The sequence below is a fragment of the Suricata suricatta genome, chromosome 12 (genome assembly GCF_006229205.1).
Source record: "Suricata suricatta isolate VVHF042 chromosome 12, meerkat_22Aug2017_6uvM2_HiC, whole genome shotgun sequence".
Classification (NCBI taxonomy): domain Eukaryota; kingdom Metazoa; phylum Chordata; class Mammalia; order Carnivora; family Herpestidae; genus Suricata; species Suricata suricatta.
In genome coordinates this window covers 18,792,268-18,813,340 of record NC_043711.1, presented here as the reverse complement: position 1 = coordinate 18,813,340, position 21,073 = coordinate 18,792,268, and the positions used below count along the sequence as shown (strand labels likewise).

The 21,073-nt window shown below is 57.5% G+C and overlaps 1 protein-coding gene across 1 annotated transcript in view; it reads right to left on the bottom strand.

Annotated features, from left to right (window-relative positions):
- Window positions 1–153: 153 nt before the first annotated feature.
- The window catches only part of GNAI2 (G protein subunit alpha i2), a 21,119-nt gene continuing 199 nt past the window's right edge, over window positions 154–21,073 (bottom strand). Inside the window, exons 2-10 of the mRNA XM_029916344.1 lie at window positions 20,889–21,073; window positions 6,455–6,497; window positions 6,036–6,177; window positions 5,711–5,871; window positions 3,097–3,225; window positions 2,564–2,693; window positions 2,330–2,483; window positions 1,768–1,980; window positions 154–1,164 (exon numbers count right to left, since the gene is read on the bottom strand). Of these exons, the coding sequence (XP_029772204.1) occupies window positions 1,790–1,980; window positions 2,330–2,483; window positions 2,564–2,693; window positions 3,097–3,225; window positions 5,711–5,871; window positions 6,036–6,177; window positions 6,455–6,497; window positions 20,889–21,006 (1,068 nt within the window). The 5' untranslated portion in view covers window positions 21,007–21,073 and the 3' untranslated portion in view covers window positions 154–1,164; window positions 1,768–1,789. The remainder of the gene's footprint in view (window positions 1,165–1,767; window positions 1,981–2,329; window positions 2,484–2,563; window positions 2,694–3,096; window positions 3,226–5,710; window positions 5,872–6,035; window positions 6,178–6,454; window positions 6,498–20,888) is intronic.

Here is a 21,073-nt window from a genome sequence, read left to right as displayed (position 1 = left end):
CACTGAGGTGCTGAGTACTGGGCCCGAGGGTGACCTGGAAGGCAGAGCACCTGGGGCCCTGCCACAAATGAGGATTCAGGTTCAGGTCGCTATCACCTTGGCACAGCTTAGTCTGGGTCTCTGGCCCTGGGACAGAAGAGTAGCGAGCAGTAGTTGGTATTTTTTTCTTTCTACGTTTTATTATTTCAAACCAGGTGAACAATTCCATAAAACATGTGAAAAAAGCAAGGAAGTGTTCAACGCTGAAGGACCCGGGCCTGGGGCAAGGGCACGAGGGGCATGGCCCTCAGCAGGCAGCGGCGGTTCCTAGGTTAGCGCTAAGGAGCTACATTTAGGTTAATGGAGCCAGGGCCCAGGGCCACTGGGACGGGGCCCTCAGTGATGTTGGCAGTTGTCTGGAACAGCCCTTGGAACCCAGTTCTGTGGAGGGCAGGACAGGTGTGCCGCCCGCATGGGGTGGGGGAGGGGCAGCCAGCAGAGGGATGGGTGTAAACAGGCAGACACACTGAAGGCACGGAATCACTGGAAGGGAGCTGGGTGCTGGTCAGGATCTGACAGTCTTAAATAGTTTTTCTCTAAAAAGTTTTCTAAGTTTGCAGTTTTGTCTTTTTTTTCCTTTACTTTCATTTTTTTTTAAAAAGCTACGAGAATGAGCAGGTGGACTGTAGTCTCCAGGAATGGTGGTGTCTCACGCTTCTTGTGCTTTTTCCTTTGGGGCCTCCGAGCGGCTGGAGGGGTGGGAGGGGCAGGAGGCTCCCTGTAAACATTTGGACTTGGGCTGGGTCAGGGGCTGGTGTTGAGCGAAGCCAGGGGTCTCAGGCTGGGGAAGTGAGTGCCCCTCCAGACACAGGCCTTGGGAGACTCAGTATGTGCTCCCCTCCCCCATCACAGAACAAGACAATGGTTAAAACCAGAAGAGTGCCCAGGAAGGGGGTACCGCGGCCATTCCCGGCACCCAGGACAAGGGCCGGCTTCAAATAGGGGGCCTGTGGTGGTTCCTCCCCACCTGAGTCTCTGGAACTGAGGGAAGGAACAGGGGAGCCAAGAACAGAGAGGAAAGGGGGGAAAAGCAGCCGGGGAGAGGAGGGGGGCGGGCAGGCAGGGAGCATGGTCCTCTTGTCCCCATCTTCCTCAGGAGCTGGGGGAGCAGAGTCAGCGGTGGCCCTGGAGGTGGGGGACAGTCAGGGCATGGGTGGAGAGGTAGCCGGGGTGTGTCTCTCCTCCCACTTCCCTAGACAATGACCCTTTTTTTTTTTCTTATCCACCTGTTACCAGGGACACAGCTGCCCAGGAGCCAGTGTCTGTTGCTGGGTTATATGAGGGAGGGGGATCCTCCCCATCTGCCCCAGGGCCAGTGGGGCCAGCGTCAGCCCAGGACCCACAGATAGGTCTGAAGGAAAGACTACAGAGCTGAGTGCAGAGCTGGTCACACTGAGTGACAGGTGGCTGGGCCCTCTGGCATCTAGCCTCCTTCAGGTCAGGCCAGTGGCTTGGTGGGTGACTAAGTTTTCTCTAAGGGAGGTCAGGATAACCCTCTAGTTCTCTCCTGGCACACGGCCAGGTGTTTCTGCCATCTGGACCACTGGCCAGCCTACCTGTGTGCCCTAAACTCAGTAGGCCACCTGACCTGCCACCTTGTGCTCCTAGGCAACCCCCCCCCAACCCAGGCCCTCCCCAGCCCCAACCCTTTCCCTTCTCTGGGCTCAATGGCTCCACTTCATTCTACCCCAGCTCCCTGCCAGCCTACCCACCAGTGCCCCAGCTCACCATCCTGCCAGGCCCCGCCCCCTCAGAAGAGGCCGCAGTCCTTCAGGTTGTTCTTGATGATGACGTCGGTGACGGCATCAAATACAAACTGCACGTTCTTGGTGTCGGTGGCGCACGTGAAGTGCGTGTAGATCTCCTTGGTGTCCTTGCGCTTGTTCAGGTCCTCAAACTTACTCTGGATGTAGCTGGCTGCCTCGTCGTACTTGTTGGCCCCTGTGGGAGACAAAACAGTGAGGACTTGTGTCACCTACATGGCAGGCAGGCCTGTCCCACACGAATGACAAGGTCCTGTGCATGTGAACAGATGAGCATATAACATGTGCACACATGTGCAAAGGGTGATGGTGTATGTGAGTGTACATGCATGTCTGAGAGTGTAAAGAGGGGCTCCTGACTGTGCACATGTAAGGGTCACATGCCCTGTGTGCAGGTCCAAGTACCTAGGCCTAAGTGAGGCCCCTGCTCCTGCACGAGCGTCCCGCAGTTACCCTTCTGTCCAGTGGGGGGCGCCTGTGCACCACCTGGTCACCACCAGCTCCTCCCAGAGGCCCAGTCCCCACACCTGTGTACTCAGGGAAGCAGATGGTCAGGGGGCTGTGTGTGATCTTCTCCTCAAACAGGTCCTTCTTGTTGAGGAAGAGGATGATGGACGTGTCTGTGAACCACTTGTTGTTGCAGATACTGTCAAACAGCTTCATGCTCTCGTGCATGCGGTTCTGGGGGCAGGACAACGCGGTCAGCACCCGCCACTGCTCCCCACCCCCGCGCCCCCCTCAGCGGCCTCTCGGCCTCTCACCATCTCCTCGTCCTCAGCTAGCACCAGGTCATAGGCGCTCAAGGCTACGCAGAAGATGATGGCTGTGACACCCTCAAAGCAGTGGATCCACTTCTTTCGCTCAGACCGCTGACCGCCCACATCAAACATCCTGCAGACACAGGGTCGCCTTAGCTCCAGAAAAGGCAGTTCTGAGAGAGGGTCCCCATTTCACAAGTCAGCTGAGGACAGAGGCCTGCTCAGAGCGGGGCAGCTGTCTTCATGGAATCATCCCCACTTCTCCACCTTACTCGAGGTTCTGGGTCAGAGCGTGTCTGCACAGGCGGGGTCAGGGCTGGTGAGCAGGGCAGGCTGCAGCCACCTGGGGCAGGGGCAGCAGAGGCTGCAAGCCGCTGGCAACCAGACAGCCTTGAGATACCTCAGAGCGGGGTCTGGAAGTGGGGCCCCTCCCTCCCAACACAGCTGTCAGCAGGCCTTGGAGTGGGGATCCCTCCGTCTGTTGCCCCAAAGGCTAGCAAGTCCTGCCCTTCCGCCCTGCCCGCATGCTGGCTCACTTGAAGTGTAGGTCCTTGAAGGTGAAATGCGTCTCCACGATGCCCGTGGTCTTCACACGGGTCCGTAGCACGTCCTGCTGTGTGGGGATGTAGTCACTCTGTGCGATGCGCTCCAGGTCATTCAGGTAACTAGACGTGGGGGCAGGTAGGTTAGTGGGGGCTAGCATGGGGCCTCCTTACCTGGATCCCGGGCCAGCTGACCCAGGCCCCTATTCCTCCCACCCCCTCATTTCTCAAAGCACTTGCCCCTTCAACCCTTGCCTTCATGACATTCACTGCTCAGAGGAGAAAACGACCAGCAGAATCGAAGCTGGTGGAGCTGCAAACTGAGAGTGGGAGGGGGCAAATTAGTCCTCCAGTGAGGGATTCGGGACACTAAGCGGCACAATGATGGCACCCACTACAGAGCAGCACGGCATGTCCCTCAATGTGGGTTTGGACATGTTGGGGCCTGTCAGGCTCAATAGGCTCTTTGCCCAGCATCCAATAAAATTTGGACTCTTCAGGGGAGAGCACGGACACCTGTTTGGCAGGAGTCCCATGGGCTCCTCATTACCAGCTCCCTTGATTAGTATCAGCACTGCTCCTGCCAGGCCCTGGGACCAGCTTTGTCTGCCTCAATATCCTTGCTGTGCCCTGGGGACTGGGTCCAGGCCTCTGAGCTGTTGCCCAGTGCCGATGCCTCACTTCAGTCCTGGCGCAGGGCTGCTGGGGCCAGCCGGAAATGACCTCGGAGACGCAGGGACAGAACACAAAAACAGGAAGGACTATGAGGGCCCATGACGCATATGCTGTGACCTGCTTACGGCACCCCGCCACCTACTGAGAACCTCCTGCCCAGAGGCCTCCTGGTGGCTTCCACGCCAGACTCTCCCTTCTCCCCAACAGGGTTCATCTCCCAGGGACCCACTGCCCCAAGCAGCCTTGAAGGATTGCTGTGAAGAGGGGTGGGGGTACTCCCGTTCCCTGTAGTGTCCTAGTCTACTCCCCACGCGAGGTGATCTGATCAAGCACAGACCTGCCTGGGAGAACAACACCTGTGTCACTGCTGGATCCCAACACCCAGAAAGGTGCAGGGTACACAGTGGGTGCTTAAGGTCTAAGGAATGAAGAACAGCATAACGAAGGAATGGAGAGTGGCCTGGAAGGTGACCCCATACCTACCCTCCTTGAGTATCCTGGACACTGGGGTGGTAATGGTTGACAAGATCCACCCCTGCCTGCCTCTAGGACCCGTAAGATCGGCTAGTGCTTAGCCTCTGTGACCTCTGAGAGAGGCATTGCGGAGATCTGGAGCCTCCTCCCCCACCCCCTGCCCTGCTATGCTTGCCTGTGATTCTGCCACTCCTCTGGGGGGCACTCACAAGGGCATTCAGGCCACTGCAAGGAGAGGGAGGTGCTCCATGTGACTGGGGCAGCGCTCAGGGCATAGGACCAGGCAGGGCCCGCCTCCTATCCACCCTCACCATGGTCCAGCCCCTCTCTGGGCGGGCTCAGGACTGGAAGGGCAGTGCAGCGGGAGAGAAAGGTGCGGCAAACGGGCTGGCTGAAGCAGAGGTGGGAGAGGTGAGGTATGAGCACAGGGGTGGCCACCTACTTGGCGAAGTCCAAAAAAGCCTGTGCGCATCTCCCACAGTCATCAGCACCGGCCACCAACCTGTCCTGTTCTCCATGGGTGCTCAGCCCCCTGCACCAGGCCCAGCATATGGTAGGTGGTTCAGGGAAGGAGTTCAGAGAATGACCCTGTAGGCTGGGCCTCTGGAACTCCCAGAAGCCTCTGTGATTTCCCCAGCTGAGTCTTGGGCTCTTACTTACATATCTGTCACCTCCTGGTCTCTTACCCTTGTGTCTTCCTCTCCAGCCAGTCTGAACATCTTCTGTGACCTCGGGCACACCCAGCACTACTCTGTTCCAGGCCTGTGTGCACATGTGCCCCTGCCTAGGAGCTTCTCCTGTCCCTCCTCTGCCTATCTCTTCTTCAGAACTCAGCTGAGGCAGTCCCTCCTCTGGACCTACCCCCACTGCCACCATAGCACTGACACTGTAGGTGGTCACTGCTTGGTGATGTGTCTACTCCATCATCGCTGGGTCCCTCAAGCTTCGCACAGGGCCTGGCACAGGAGGCAGCAAATGTCCTTTAGAATGATTGCATGCAGGGGTGCCTGCGTGGCGCAGTCAGTTAAGTGTCAGACTCTTGATTTCATCTCAGGTCATGACCTCACGGTTCATGAGTTCAAGTCCTGCATTGGGATCCACACTGACAGTATGGAGCCTGCTTGGGATTCTCTCTTTCTCTCTCCCTCCCTCTCTCTCTGCCCCTCTCCTGCTCATGCATGTTTCTCTAAACAAACACAGAATATTTTAAATAGAATTATAGTGTCTAAGGACAGATTAGACTCAATTGGTCCTGGAGGGACAGCAGCTCCGCCTGTCCTTCCTCCTGGCTTTTGATACCATGCCCCTGTCTCAAAGCAAATATCATCAAGGCCTTAGTTGACAGTCATCAGCTTCATAAGCAGAGATTGGCAGTGTTTTTCTGAGAGTGCTTAGGCCCTCCGCTCTAGCCTGTGGTCCAGAGCCCCCCTCACCCCACCTGGCCCCTTGGGGTACTCACTAGGCAGCAGAGTCGTTGAGCTGGTACTCCCGAGAGCGGCCAAAGCAAGCCTGCACTCCATGGTCAGCCCAGAGCCTCCGGATGACACCGGACAGGTCCTCGGGAAGCACGCCTTGCTCCTCAGCAGTGCAGGACAGAGCAAACAGCTGCCTGGCATCATCCTGGGTGCGGTGGTGAGGTGTCAGCCAGTCACAGGAGTTCACCCCCACCCCACCTGTCAGGGGCCTCCAGAATGGGGCCCAGGCTGGGGATTTCTAGGTTCCCCAGGATAAGGCTGGCCCTGAAGCCTTTAGGGAAGCAGGCAGAGGTTGAAGAAAGGACATACCGCTCGGGAGGGGTCGGCAAAGTCAATCTGCAGATTGCCCATGGCTTTGACAATGGCCATGATGGACTGGATGGTGTTGCTGTAGACGACCGCCCGGTACTGCCGGCACTCTTCCTCGGAATAGCCATCCTCATGGATGATCCTGGCAGCCAGGGGTCAGGAGTTAGGGCCCATAGGGCACGAGGACAACACATGGCTTCCTGTGGCTGCTGGGGCCTGCAGGGACCTACTACAGAGAGGAAGAAACTTCCCCCAACCCCCTGGGACCTGAGGATGGGTGACTGCTTCCGACAAGGTCCTGGACTTGGCTTAAGACTGGCTGGGCCATTACTTGGGCAGGGGGTGGGGGACAACACAGACCCAGAGAAAGAGGAGGGGAAATCAGGGTTTGGTGACTGTCTCCCGCACAAAGCACTTACTTCATCTGCTTGACAATGGTGCTCTTCCCTGACTCCCCAGCACCTGGAACAGAGGGCACAGGCTGTCAGGGAGCAGCCCCGATGGGGCTACATGGACAAGCAGCTAGTGGCTCAGCCACCAGCAGCCCCAGAGGCAGAACCACCCTCCCCCCTCAACTGCATAGGGAGATGAAGGCAGTTGGGCCTGGTAGGCAGCCATGCTACCAAGGGTGCAGCTGACAGGGCCACAGTGGTCAAGACCCCAGACCTTTGTTTCCCCCAGGCTTCACTGCCCCCCACGTCACCCCCACCACAACAGAATGAGCTCAGGGGCTTTGGTTGGAGACAAGCTCTCAGGAGTCCCCCTGACATTCTCATGTGTACAGGCTTGCCAACATGGCGCCCGGCACAGAGGGCAGGAAGGAGTCCTGCATGCTCCAGCAGGAAAGTGGTCTCTCTTCTCCCCACACTCGGAGCCACCAAGTCCTGCCTCCTAGGCATGGCCCAAGTCTACCCTGAGCAGATGGAGAACAGGAGACATGCAGCATGACCCTCTCTCTCTCTCTCTCTCTCTCTCTCTCTCTCTCTCTCTCACTCACACACACACACACACACACACACACACACACACACACACACACCCTTGGACTGACTCAAGATGCTTCCAAGCCTGGCAGAGGCCCATCCTGTATTCTCCTTGGCCAATACTGAGGGATTTGCTGGAACTCTCTCCCACAGTTGTCACAGCAGCCCAACAAACATACTACTTCTGCTCCCATTTTACAGACAAGGACACTGAGGCTCACAAAGGTAGTCTTGGCCCAAGATTGTACAACCAGGGGGCGCCTGGGTGACTCAGGTCATTATCTCACGGTTAGTGGGTTTGGGGTCCACATTGGGCTCTCTGCTGTCAGCGCAGAGCCCACTCCAATCCTCTGTCTTCCTCTCTGCCCCTCCCCTGCTGTGTTCTCTCTCAAAAATAAACAAATATTAAACAAAACAAAACAAAACAAGCTTATGCAGCCAAGATTCAGATGGGCATGGAGACACATAGGACCAAGACTGCCTGGCCTGCCCAGCCTTTCTCAAATGTGGCTCAGACACCACAAGAGGCCCTGGAAGGGTATTTTAAAAAGGGATGAAAAAAAAAGCAGATTCTCAGGTCCCATTCTAGATGCACAAACCCAGAGCCAGATCTAGAGGGGTGCAGCCCAGAAACCTGCATTCCCCAGGGAGTCTGCAGGGAAGTGTGAAGACCAGGAGGGCTGGGGGTGGGGGTGGGGGGTGGGAGTGGGGCAGGGCAGGACCTCACCTCCTCCTTTCATCCTCCTTTTTTTTAAATGAAGGTTTTTTTTAAATGTTTTTTATTTATTTTTGAGAGACAGAGAGAGACAGCACAAGCAGGGAGGGCCAGAGAGAGGAAGACACAGAATCTGAAGCAGGCTCCAGGCTCTGAGCTAGCCCTCAGCACAGAGCCTGATGCGGGGCTCAAACCCACAACTGTGAGATCATGACCTGAGCCGAAGCTGGATGCCCAACCGACTGAGCCACCCAGGCGCCTCTAAATAAAGTTTTTTTTAAATGTTTATTTATTTTGAGAGCGAGATAGCAAGAGCGAGAGAGCGAGAGAGAGCGCATGAGAGACATGGAGGTGGGGCAGAGAGACAGGGAGAGAGAGAATCCCAAGCAGGCTCCAAGCTGTCAGTCAAAGGCCCATGAGGGGCTCAATCTCAGGAACGGTGAGATCATGACCTGAACCAAATTAAGAGTCAGACACTTAACCAAGGAGCCCAAACTCTAAGCAGGACGTGCCTCAGTTGGGCTGTGTTCCCTCCAGCTCTTGCACACACGGTTCCCTCTGTTCCTTCACTCCCATCGCTGGCGGCCATATCTGCACCTTCCAGGCCCTGCCTCTCGCCAAAGCCAGGCATTTGCCCATGCAGTTTTCTTTGCTGGGCATACGTGTGCCAGGCCCATTGACATGTGTCTCAACCCTCATGATCAATGTGGCAGGTCTGTCCCTCTGAGCAGCTCAGGAGAGTGAATGGCGGGTTCTGTGGGGAGGTCATGCTTGGGGACTCTGGCTCCCAAATCCCTCAGGGTAGGTCAAGACAACCTCAGAGGACAAAGGGGCAAACCACAAACTCACGTGAGCAGCAAAAATAATGTCAGCAATAAATATCATGGCAAAACCATGAACAGCACCCTCTATCTATCAGATGATATTCTATGCCTCCCATGGCAACTAAGGAATTTAATCTCACAGCAATCCCACCTACCAAATGGAGGAAACTGAGAGAGAGGCTACCGTCCCACGGTCTTAATCCCCTTGCCACCACGCGGTGCCTCCTAGAGCTGCCCTAAGCACCCTGTACAGCAGCTGGTCCACACTGTCCTCAGGTCCCAGCTGCACCTGTCACTGGGTTCACTCCCTGCCTTCCTAGGCAGACATTGGTCTGAGTCTCTACAATGCCCTCCCCCGTCCCCACCAAGGTCCCTGCCCACCTCCATCCACCCTCCCTCTCACCCCAGATCCACATTTTACCAGGAGAAACTGAGGCACAGTTGTGGTCCTCACAGAGGCAGGCCTGGTATGTGCACAATGCAGAGGCCTCCCTGAGAAGAAGGGCCTGGGCTCTCCTCACAAATGCCACAGCGGCCGGGTATCACTGGGCTCCTGACTGTCCCAGGTCTGCTTCCCAGGATAGGTGAGTGAGTAATGGGGGGGGGGGGCACAACTGTGCAGGCCCTGGGCAGGATCAGGGGTAGCTCTGAAGCAGCAAGCCCCTCTATCAGTTCAGTGCCTGGACACTAGAAGCACCAGTTCCAGCGCATTCCCCTGGACACGGGCCTGGTCACATGGCAGAACTCCTGCTTCTTTGTTGGGCTGTGCTTGGCAGAGGAGCAGCCAGGGCCCCCCACACTGACACTCCACACCTGCTGGTGGAAGGATGGGGAGAGGGCCCAGGGAGGCCCAAGAGTGCCCGGTCACAGAAGCTGATCCTCCAGGACCCAAATATCTAAGAGCAGGTAGGGCAGCACCAGGCTGGCTAACCACAGGGGTCAGGCGACCTCCTGGCTGTCCTGCCCACCTAGGCACTTGCTCCCACAGAGCAGGAGGCCAGTAGCACATCCTGCGGCAGAGGGAGACTCAGGAACCAGGGGTCTCAGCCAGGATTGGAAACTCAGTGGGGAAGCAGAAGCCAAAGATGTGAAGTGATGGGTTAGATCAATCATGCCAGCCCTAGCCAGGCAAACCAAGACTCAGAGTGGGCAACTGCCCAGGGCCCATGAGGGTTTTGTCTCTTGTGTGACTTTGGGAGTGTGTCTACCTGAGGTACCAGTTTCCCTGTCAGGTCTTTTGACCACTCCTAGTAAAGTGGTATGGCGCCCTGTGACCCTGCCCAGGGACAGGGATGACCACACAAACTAGCTTTGCATCTGATTTTCCTAGCAGCGGCAGACCTGGCAGACACAGAGATGGGCAGTACCTGGGTGATCAGGCTGGAGCCAGGACACTTGCTCCCTGCCCCAGCCAACTCTGTCCCCTTTGAGCCTCAGCCTCCCTTCCTGTCATGTTCTGAGGGTTAGGTCGACATTCTCTGCCCCCATTGGACAGGTGGACAAACCAAAATCATGGAGCTCCCTTCCCTGGACTCAGAGTCCCTTTGTTCTCCCAGCAGCTGTGACTCAAGCAGGAAGGAGTGTCAGGACAAGGGCGTGGTGCTGGTGGCCGGGCAGGAAGCAGGGGGGAACACAGGGACAGAAGGAGAGGCATGGCCCAGGCGTAGCTACAACAAGCAGACCAGGAGGCAGGGGCAGAAGTGGGTGGGATGGTGGAACAGGTGAGGCCAGGTGGCCCAGGACCTGCAGGACCTCGCCCCACTCCTCATCCCCTCTCCTGGGCCCTTTTCCATCAGGGCTTGGCAGTGCTGCCCTATCAGAGAAGCTAGTACTTGGCTTGGAGTTTGCTTGTACCCTGCTGGTCCATGGTGCCCAGTTCCTCCCCCCCAGCCCTGCACCCTCCCTTCAGAGGAGGAGGCTTCACTAGCTGGTTCCGGACTGAAGGTGGCATGAGTCTCTTGCCCACAAAGGACACTGCTAGGTATTACTTCTCCAGCTGAGTGACATCAGAGGGGCCCACGGAGGCTCCCTAGGATGGCTTCAGTGTTCCCATTGGGCCACACATCTTCCCACCAAGAAGAAACCTCTGCAGCCTTTGTCCCAGGGCGCAGCTGCTGGGCCCCCAGCAGGCCGGTAGTAATTGCCATGATGTGCTGGCGACAGCGGCTGCTCTGCATTAGAACATCTGCTTCTACTCTGAGAGCACTGGGCCCCAACAGAGGAGGGAACAGATGGGGGAAGGGACACAGCACAACTCCACCTGCCCAAACGAGCCCAGCACGACCTCTGCAGCAGCAGGGACAGGCCGCTGGTCCTGCTGCCTGGTGCTCACTTCCAGCCCCAGCATCAGGTCACTGCTGTAGGTTGACCTTGGACCCTCTACGTCTCAGACAAGGCTTTGTCTTGCTGAGAGGCCCTGAATGCTGCTGTCCCCTCTGGCCTCAGTTTCCCTTCCGCAGATGCTGCCAAGCTTCAAGTGGACAGCTGGCCCATCGCTCACTGTCAGACCCTCTCTCAGAGGGAGGTCCAGACGTAACACAGCCCTGGTGCCCACTCTGATCCTTCCTGATGTTCTCAAGAGCCTCACCCGCTTCCTGCCCTTGCTCTGGCACCTCATCTGTGAAACAGGACACCATCATTATCTCCTCCAAGAGGGAGGGGAGGATTAAACACAAAGCTCTTCTCATAGTGCCCAGATAAAAGTGATCACTATGTTTCTACTCTACGGAAGATCACAGATATCCCTAAACCTTTCATTTCCTGCAGCCTACAATGACCATACTGCATAGGTCACTGCAACCACAACCTACAGAGTGGCCTGCTGTGGCCATCACATTGAGAGGAGAGTTTCTGAGGCTTTCAGACAAGGCGCAGTGGAGGGCAATGACCAGTGGCTAACAGGCTGGCTCAGCACTGGCAGTTCCTGCTGGGACTTGTGTACTGTGGGACAGCAGTCAGAGCCACTCAGTTCTTTTTGGGCTTCTGGCTCTGAGTTTGTCACTTCCCTTCCACAGGCCAGTACTCCTACATAGCTGGGGCTTCCTTCCCATCCCAGAGCTTGGCGGCAGACACTGCTCACTGCCTCCATGTGCTCAGAAGGCCGGGCAGAGGCTCCTGCACTGGTGGGCTCCCCTGAAACACATGGGCCTAGGGAGAGCAGCCAGCTGACGTGGCAGCCCGAGGGCAGAGATTCTCATAAGCAGCAGGGCTGGGACCGCAGGGTAGACTTGGGCTGTAGCCCAGCTCAAACCCACAGTACCAGGCCCGCCCCCACTGCCAACCCCCAGCCTGCCCCAGTGGGGCACAGGGGGAAGGTGGGGGTGAACCTTGGGAAGCCTACCCCAAAGGCAGCCTGGGCACCACATCCCATTCTCATCCCAGGAAGGTGCCACGTCTCTGGCCCAGCCAGTGGTTCCAGGCCCCTTAGCTCTGGCCCCTCCCCTGCAGCCTCAGGGTCCCCAGTCCCGCCACCACCAGGGGGAGCCCAGCAGCCAGAGATGGTGGAGGAGGTGGGGGCAGGGCTGTACCGGGGAGTATTTGCTTCTGAAAAGCAGCCTAGGTTAGGGGCAGCTGGGAGAGATGCCTGGACCCTCACCCAACACCCTCTCTGGGGCCTGGGAAGCCCACAGCCTGCTGAGACCCTGCACACAGGGGAACAATAGGAATGGGAGAAAGGAGGGGGCCCAACAGACAAAGGCCCTCCAAGCCCCGCCCCTGGCGTGTCTTCCTTCCTCCAGGTGCTACTCCCTCCAAGGGAGCTCAGTAAGGGTCTGGCACTGTGGGGGGCTGGGACATGGGTCTTGGATGGGAGCTGTGACACTCCCACCCACAAGTGTGGCCTCGCCTCCCCCAGGTACCTTAACAAACCTGGAACTTCCCTCTCTCCAGTCTGCCACTTGGGTGGCCAACAGTGGCTTCCAGGGGTGCATGATGCCCACCAGGGAAACTAGCAACCAGGGCCTGGCCTGCTACTGCCAAGCCAGAGCTTTCCATGTAAGGGAGAGAGGCCTTGCCACCTGCTAGACATGGAAAGGACTTTCTAGGACAGGACTGTGTCCCCTGAAGTGGTGTTCTGAACCCTGGACAGAGGGGAACTGAGGCACTGAGTAAGGAAGGCCAGTTGGAGGAGAGGGGGCCCTGAGACCTGCTCATTGTTGGCCCTCAGGCTACAGGTCTCCCCCTATACAGGAGCCAGGAGATGCTAAACAGGGCCCAGGCCATTCGACACACTCCTCCTTCCTGGATGCTTCTTCATTTAAGGAATCTCTTTGCTATTTTCAAAGAATCTGAATAACCCCCACATCTCTTCTGATTCACTGTGATGGGCTCTGGGTGAGATACCCAACCCCCCAGGCCGCAGTGTTCCCATCAATGAAATATACCCCTCAAGGGAGTGTGCCAAACTCAAGGCCTGTCCTGAGCAGCCTCCCTTGAGTTCTCACACTCACCCCAGGGTCCAGTCCATGCGTGCAGCTTGTCCCTGAGCCCACAAGCCATGAGACCATGCTGAGAATCATGACATTACAGGTCCTAGCACTGGGCACAGAAAGGAAAGGGGACAGCCTGAGTCACACAGTGAAGAAGGTTGGGGAGTGGGTTTTCTGGGACCCAGGGTCTTGAATGGCCATGATGATACATGGTCTCTGCTTTGTGTGTGGCCTCATGGCCCAGCGAGCCCTTGAAGCAGCTGCTCTCACTGTCCTAAGTCTCTCCCAGCTCCTCAGCCCCCTAGGGCTTGACCTGATAACACAGAGCAGAACCCCAAGGAACCTCCATGGGGGAAGGCAAAGCCACAAAACTCAGATTCAGAGGCTAAGGAGCACGAGGACTGGCCTCCTCACCTATCATGCTGGTGCCAGCCCACACTACGGACACATTCAGCCATCACACAGCGCCGCAGGCAGCCCACCACGGCCTCTGCTCTTAGTGGCTGCCCCCTGCAGGAAACCACTTCCCTTCTCATCCGGACAACTCCTGGGCTCAGGGGCCCCCACCCCTCTGACCCCTCCTCAGCCCTAGTCTCCATCCTCCTGAGCCTGTGGGTTACAAGAGGAACAAGCACAATGTTAGGAGGACAGTGAAGTACTCAGTGGCCTAATCGCTCTGTGAGAGAACACGGGCTGGGAGGGAAGATGGGAGGCTGCACTGTGATGAAGTCACCCCATGGCTACACAGCAGACTTCTGGTTTCAGGAAAAAAGATTCATGAACAGACTCTTGGGTCCCCAACCTCCAGGGCAGACAGCCCCCTTTCAATCTCCTAAAAGAGGAACTGAGCCCTGCCCCAAGACAGGTCCCCAAACATAAGTAGAAAACACGTGGACCCACAGCATCTGCCTCTCATCCTGTCTGACCAACTCTTCCCAGTTGGGCACAGACTCCTGACAGACAAAGGTAGTTATTGACAGGTGCTCAGTCACTATCTGATCACACCTTGGTGTCTCTACTTACTGGGCAAGTCATAAAATATCTCTCAGCCTCAGTTTCCCTATCAGTGAAATGGATATAATGTCAGTCTCAGCCTCATAGGGTTAAATATGATGAAACCATGCCATGAAGAGTCCAGCCCTACATATTAGTCATGGCTGCTGTTAATCACCAAAGGGAAAACAAGGCCCAGTGATGGTACCTGCAGGCCCGATGCGTAGTAGTAACAGAGGAGAATCCTTAGGCTGGACCAAGGGCCCCTCTGTCTACTCCCAGGCAGGGGAAACCCAGAGTGAGCTAATCCCAGGGCTGCTGCTCCATTTCCGAGCATTCATCTCGGCCTGTAGCCGGCCTTCCGGCTTTGCAGGGCAATGGCCGCTCGGGAATATAAGAGCAGCCCTTTGCTTTCCTGCTACACCCCCCCCCCTCGCCGTCCCTCTCCCAGCCACCACTTCCTGTGGTTGAAGGAGGGGCCTGGAATCCTCCTCAAAGGCGCCACCTTTTCTGGGATCCTGGGTCCAGGGGTTGCTGAGGCGGGACAAGGGACAGAGCTGCCTGGAATGACGCCAACTCAGTAACTACCAGTGGGGCAGCCTTTGGGGGTATACAGAGGAGTCTGCGCAGGTGGGGTTCACCTTCCAGATCCCCCTGAGTTGAGAAGGTTCACACCCCCACCCCAACACAGAGCAGGAGCAGCCCTCTGGCCTCTTCCTCTTTTGGGCTCCTCCTCCTCCAGCTGCTTCCTCCTTTTCCTCCGGTGTGGACACCACTTCCCTGAGAGGCCCAGCCCTGCCATGCAGACTTCACTGCCCCTCCTCCCATCCAGGGTCCAGCGGGTGCTGCCATCGACATCCCTCTGCATATTGTGAAGCTTACCAGCCTTGCACACCAGGATCCTCTGGGCTACGAGGACACCGTCTCAATAAGCTTTAGAAGATCCCATCCTCAGGCTTTGGTTCAAACAGACCTGGCACTTCCCGAGACTTGGGAGCATGCACAGAAGGCCAACTCTGAGACCCCGTCCGACCCAGTAACTGGTTGGTTGTTCCAGGGAGATTACCCTCCCAAACCACTGAGACGGACACAGCTCTAGGAAACAGCACTGGGGTGAGGGTGAGGATGGGGTTGAGGTTTACTAAGAACAAGAGTTCCAGGCTAGAGGGGCTGCATGGAGTTGGGCAAAGGGGTCCCACCCTGCACTTGTGGCTGAGAAAGGGGCTGCCTGAGAGCAGTAGGTACCAGGGCCACCATCAAAGGGCCTAGTCCTCTGCCCTCCTCAGGGAACTCTGAAATGCATTCTTAGGCAGAGCCCATGAGCTATGGCCTGGCCAGAAACTGCTGACCCCTTCTTCCTCAATGAACTCCTAGATTAGGACTCTTGTCCCCAGATGTTGGGAAGATGGGACAGATGGCCCTGCTCCCATCTGCCCAGTCATGCCTCCAAAGCACAAGGGGAGTCAGGGAGGCAGCACTCAGCCTCCAGGTCAGAATGTCTCATCCTCTGCTGAGGATGTGATGGATGGGGCAAGGCCCTGGTCCCTCAGTGGCTAAGAGCTTATGTGGACAAAGCTTCTTCCATCCTGTTCCTGCCAAAAGAATGGGTGCCTTTTAGAGACAGGGACCAAGAGAGACTGCTGTGCCCACCTGTGGCCCAAGCCCCCCAAGGGCCAGCCCCTGCAGTGCCGCAGGCTTAGGGACCTCCCTGGCATCCAATCAGGCCCCAACTCTCCCTGCTGTCACTTGCTAGACAACGACTGCAGGCCTAGGAAACCAATAATGTTACCCAGAGACCCTGGAGGTCGGGCCAGCCCCAGGGCCAACCTTTGACAGGCTGCCCAGACCTGAAGGGGTCCCCGACCATGCCAGCCCCCATCTGGCAGCCTAGGCTCCGACTCAGCACAGTGGGTGGCTCGATGCTGCCTCAGGGCCTGGCTCGAAGCCTGTGCTCTCCAGCTGGCATAACTTCTACCTCCAACTATGGTGGCAGCTCATTCCCTAGGTCCTTGCCACCTGCTCTGCCCTGTCTGGGGTTCTCCACCCCACTCTCCTGGGATGCCCACAGCTGAGTTCCAGCATCAATTCCTTTGCAGAGCCTCCCTGATTCACCCAGTCTCCTGGCTCAGGGTATCCCCTGAAGGACCCAGTTTCACTCCTTATCCTAGAGGTCTGACTTCTCCTGTTGTGTGCACCAACATTAAGGTCATGGGCAGGAGATGAGCCCAGCAGGACTGGGCAGGACACAGGCACAGGGGGTCAGAAATGGCTTAGACCCTTGCTTGCTTCCCAGCGTGGGAGCTCCAGCGCCGGGCTCTGGAAGACAAAGCCTCGCCCAGCCTGGGGGAGGGGTGGGAAGAAGAGACTGGAGGCCCAAGCTACCCCACCCCTATTCAAGTGCTAATGAGCTCCAGCCGGGACCTCGAAGGCTGTGGGAAGAACAGGGAGGCTGGAGGCCGGCCTGGGTAGCAGCCCACCTGGTGCCTAGAGCCCCGCCACATCCCCAACCTTTGGCAGCCAGGGAGGCAGCTCAGCCCTGAGAAGTTGGGCTTAAGGTCCCCAGGACAGTCTATCACTCCAGCTGGCACCAATTGTCCACACACCTCGGTCTCCCTACTTACTGTGAACAGCTGCCTGAGGGCAAGGGAGGGGTGTTCCCCAGGGCCTCCATATTGGGGCCTGTCAGCCTGTAGGCTGGGGAGAGTCTTCCGCACCAAACTCAACTCTGTAGGAGTCATTAGAGTCTCTCTCACTTGTTCTCACACCTCCAGGCTTTGGCCCACGGTACCCACAATACCTGTGGCTGTAGGCAGGCACCCTGCTCCCAGGTTATGGATGGGGAACAGGACACCTACCAGGATTTCACCTGTCACTGGGTTTCTCAGCAAGTGCACTAGGTGGAGCTGGGTATTGAACCTAAGTCTGTGTGACCCCAAGAGCTAGACTAAAGAGGTGAGCCTTCCTCCTCTAGGCCAGGCCTTCCTATTTCAGTGCCCTTGCTGAGTAGGTCCTTCTGCCCCCAATACCTGCCCCCAGCAAAGTCTGCTGATTTTGCAAAGCTACCCAGAGGAATCTCCCACATTGCATTCACAGGCACCACTAGACTCTTCCCAACCAGGATCCCAGGCTACCCCTTCTCCAGTTAGACCAAGCTGCAGGCAACAGCCCTGGAATTACTTATCCCTATTCATGGATGTGCTCTATAGGTTCATTCTTTCCATACACACTTAACAGGCACCTACTGTTTGCCAGGCCATTTGTTGGAGACACAGATGGGACAGAGACCACAAAACGCCTTTCCTTTTCCTTTGGTAAACCTAACTGAGCCCTTGTATGTGCAGTCCCTGCACTGGCCAGGCCAAGATCTTCTGCAGCAGTGCTCTGGCCTGAGCCCCAGGGCTGTGGGGCAGCCCAGCCCTGAGAGCTAAAAAAGCTCTACTGCAAGACCAGAGACAGCAGGCCTGCAGCAGGCCCTGGACAGCCCAAGCTGAAAGGAAGCACGCAAAGCCCCTCTCATGCGTACGGATGGAACTCCCACTGCCTGCTCTGCCCTGACAGGCTACAGACTCATCAGTAAGAGTTCCACACAGGGTGGGTTAAGGGCTGTCTCTGAGGAGCCAGCCAGGCAGGTGGGGAGTTCAGGAAGAAACAGCCTGAAGAACTTCTCTCTCGGTGTCTGACCCCCATCCCTGTCATCAGACCCAACGCTGAGCCCTTGCCACCTGCCCAAAATATATCAGGTTCAGTGACTGCCATCTTACTCCTCCATCTACCCACCTACCCCCAAGACTGAGTTCAGACTAGGTGTACTTCCTTCATTCAACAAACAGACAAGAAGCACTCAATGGATGCCAGGCTCCATGCTTGGCACAGAAGGCACAGAAATGAACAGGACACAGCCCTGCCCCTGTAGTCTCAAGGAAGGACAGCTGTCACCCAGGCAAATACCACTCTCTGATGGGGGAAGGAAGCAGTAGCACCAGGAGCCAGGGCAGGTGCTTTGGCAGCCTCCATCAATAAACGATCCTGGGGGTGGTCCCGGAGCAGAGTCTTGAAGAACAATCAAGTAGGACTAAATTAGATGGAAAGAAGGGAAAACACACGCCAAGCTAGGAGAGCAGATGCAAAGTCCCAGGGACAAGAGAGAAGGGCTGTATTTATACACTGAAGGCTTCATGGAGTCCATGAGGGGCGTCTCTCCTTTCTCTGTAGGCTGCCCACACAAGCCCAGCCCAAATCAGAGACATCCCCAAACACACACTCTGGCTTCCTTTCTCTTAAATGCCCAGCCCAAGGCCCCAAATTCCACCTGGGGATAGTTGGTCAGGTTGAACTGAGGGGCAGAGGGAGGAGTCCCTGAAGTAGGGCTGGTATCAGCAGCTCTGCCCCCCTGGCCCCTCTTACGACAAGCTGCTAGGAAAACTGCTTTCACCGGTGTGTACCACACCTGCCTCTGCCCCTGGTGCCATCTGCCGGCAGGGCTACCCAGGAAGGCAAGGAGCCAGTATGCGGGTGGGGCAGCAGGCGTGGTTCTGGCTGAAAGGGAAGGCTGGCAATTGCCCAACCTAAGAGTCCCGTTGCCTGGACAGAGTTCTTCCCGCTACGTGGGACAGGCGCCCAGAACTCTGAAGCTGCCCCGGCTGGGCTTCTGTCACTTCCCTGTACCTGGACAGGAAAGGGATGGCCGGCCAGTTCCCCTACCCAGGCAGCCATGGCAGATTGGGTCCCCAGTTTCAGGCAGATCTAGGTCTCCCAGCCCCTTGCAGTACACCCTCTGCAGGGTCTTAGCTCCCATCCCCTACCCCCAACAGGAACCTCCATGAGGTCCCTGTTCTCCCCATCCTGGGGGCAGCACTCCTCTGGCCCAAACCCAGGAAGCCCATTCAACAGAAAAAGCAAAGGCCAGAGGAGCAAGATGCTGAGATCGACTCTCCAGCCTAGAAAATGCTGAGCCAGACCCTGCACCCCTGGTTGCTGCCAGCCCAGTGTGGGAGGGGCTGCCAGGCCCCAAATCTGAGCCGAGCTCCATGGAGCAAGACTAGTGGAATGGGGTTAGGACACAGAGGGCCAGGAGCCTCATGTACCCCGGCCCTATGGCCCAGTCCCACACCTCCTCAGCTGATCGGCCTGGGAAGGGGCTGCCCAGCAGCCCCTGGGTAAGCACCAGGAAAGAGCAGTACTGAAAGCACCCTACCCAGGCCCAGCGGGCAGCAGCGATGTGCCCTCCACCGCGGCGACACCCACTCAACTGGTGCTGCCGCACTCACAGCAAAGACAGGAAGAGGCAAGCGCCCAACGCAAAACAGCCCAGGAGGCTGGGCCGCCGCCCCTTCCCGCCCCTTCTCTTCCTACCCGCAGTGGCGGCGGAGCGGATGCCATTTTGAAACCTCTGGGCTGTGCCCCTGAGGCCAGGCCCCCAGGGACAGTCAACAGATGGGCTCGGTATAGAAGACACACTGTCCCTCCCTGGACCAGACATCCAGCAAGGAAAGCTCCACTTTTCACAGCCTGAGGACCCCACAGCGGCTCTGAGGCTGAGGGGCCACACCCCCCCACATACACTGTCCAGCCTCCAACGCTGCTGCGAGGGCCTGTCTCCCCCGAGCCCTGAAACCCCCGAATCAGGCTGCCACCAGGCACCACACTTGCTCCCAGTGGAAGGCCGGACGGGGACAACTACCAGAAGCACAGTCTTTGCAAAAGTCTACCCCAGATGCTCCCCAACTCCAGCTGGCCCTCAACTCCTCATCCAGCTGCCCCACGACTTCCCCCTCACCAGGCCTCAAGATGTGACAGGCCCATCCACTCCCAGAGGCCAAGTCGCAGGGTGCAGACGCAGGAGTGCAGGAAGCCCAGTACCCGCCAGCACATCTCCTCGGCCCGCCCGGCAGGGCAGCAATATGTCGGCTGTCTCACCACTTCCACTTCCCCCACCCCTCAAGCAGCCACCATCTTCCCTGGCCTTGGAGGCGCCGCAACCCAAACTCCTCCACGCTCACACTCCCTCCTACTCCCCAGACGCCCCCCTCACTGGCCCAGATGGGGCTTAGAAACTGAGAAACAGCCAGCCCGCGGAATCTCCCTGGGAAGCTTGAGGCCTGGCTCCCTCCCCCAGTGCGACCAGTAGAACCTCAGTCCAGCCCCTTAGTCTGGACCCCCTCCTCCCAGCTCAGCCCCGTCCACCCAGGAGGGGTAGGGGAATCAGAGGTAGACCAAAGTGTGGGAGAGGACTCAAGGAGGATAAGAAGAAGGTTTGAGGAGTAATGTGTGCAGAGAGGAAAGTGGTGGGCCAGATGCAGGGAGCAAAGATCTCTAAAGGTCTGGGGGTTCCGGCTAGAGAGGATTCATGAGCAATCATGTTTCCACTTGAGAGGTCCCTTGATGTCAGGGTGCACAGGTGGATACAGAATTCAGAGTAGGGATGGGGCAAGAGGGAGAAGGAAGGAGTGGGTAGGGGCCTGGCAGGGGCCCCAGGGATATTCATGCCCAATAGGAACAAGGTGGGGGGAGCAGGTGAAGGAAACAGGTGGTGCCTAAGGGTGGGGACCAAGGAGGGGTTCCTGCGGTTTGAGTAAAGTCTAGGGAAGGATGGAGGACAAGGCAGGGACTCTGAGGGTCTGTGAGACTGGTCAGCAAGGGTGGAAAGTCAAGCGGGGTTCTGAATGTGGGGGCTTGGGGTCTGCGAGGAGTTGAGGGACTGCTCTCGAGTCTGGGCTACGGATCAGAGGTCTAGGCCAACCTAGAGTTTTAAACCATTTGGATGTCCTGGCCAGGTGCGGTCTGGGAGTTCAAGTCCAGGTGTGGGGGTCCAATCTGAGTCTGGGAGTTCAACGCCCCAGTCTGGAGGTCAAAGTCCTTGTCTGGGGATTCGGACGGGGAATCGAGGGTCCCAGCGCAGGGCGCGGCCTCACCCAAAAGCAGCAACTTCACCTCCCGCGCCGCCTTCTCGCCGTCTTCCCGCAGGTTCTTGTCGATCATCTTAGAGCGCTCGGCCGCCGCCTTGTCCTCGGCACTCACGGTGCAGCCCATCCCGCCGTCCGCCGGCCCGGCCGCCGCCCGGCCCCCACACGGCCCCCGGCCCGGCTCGGCCCGTCCG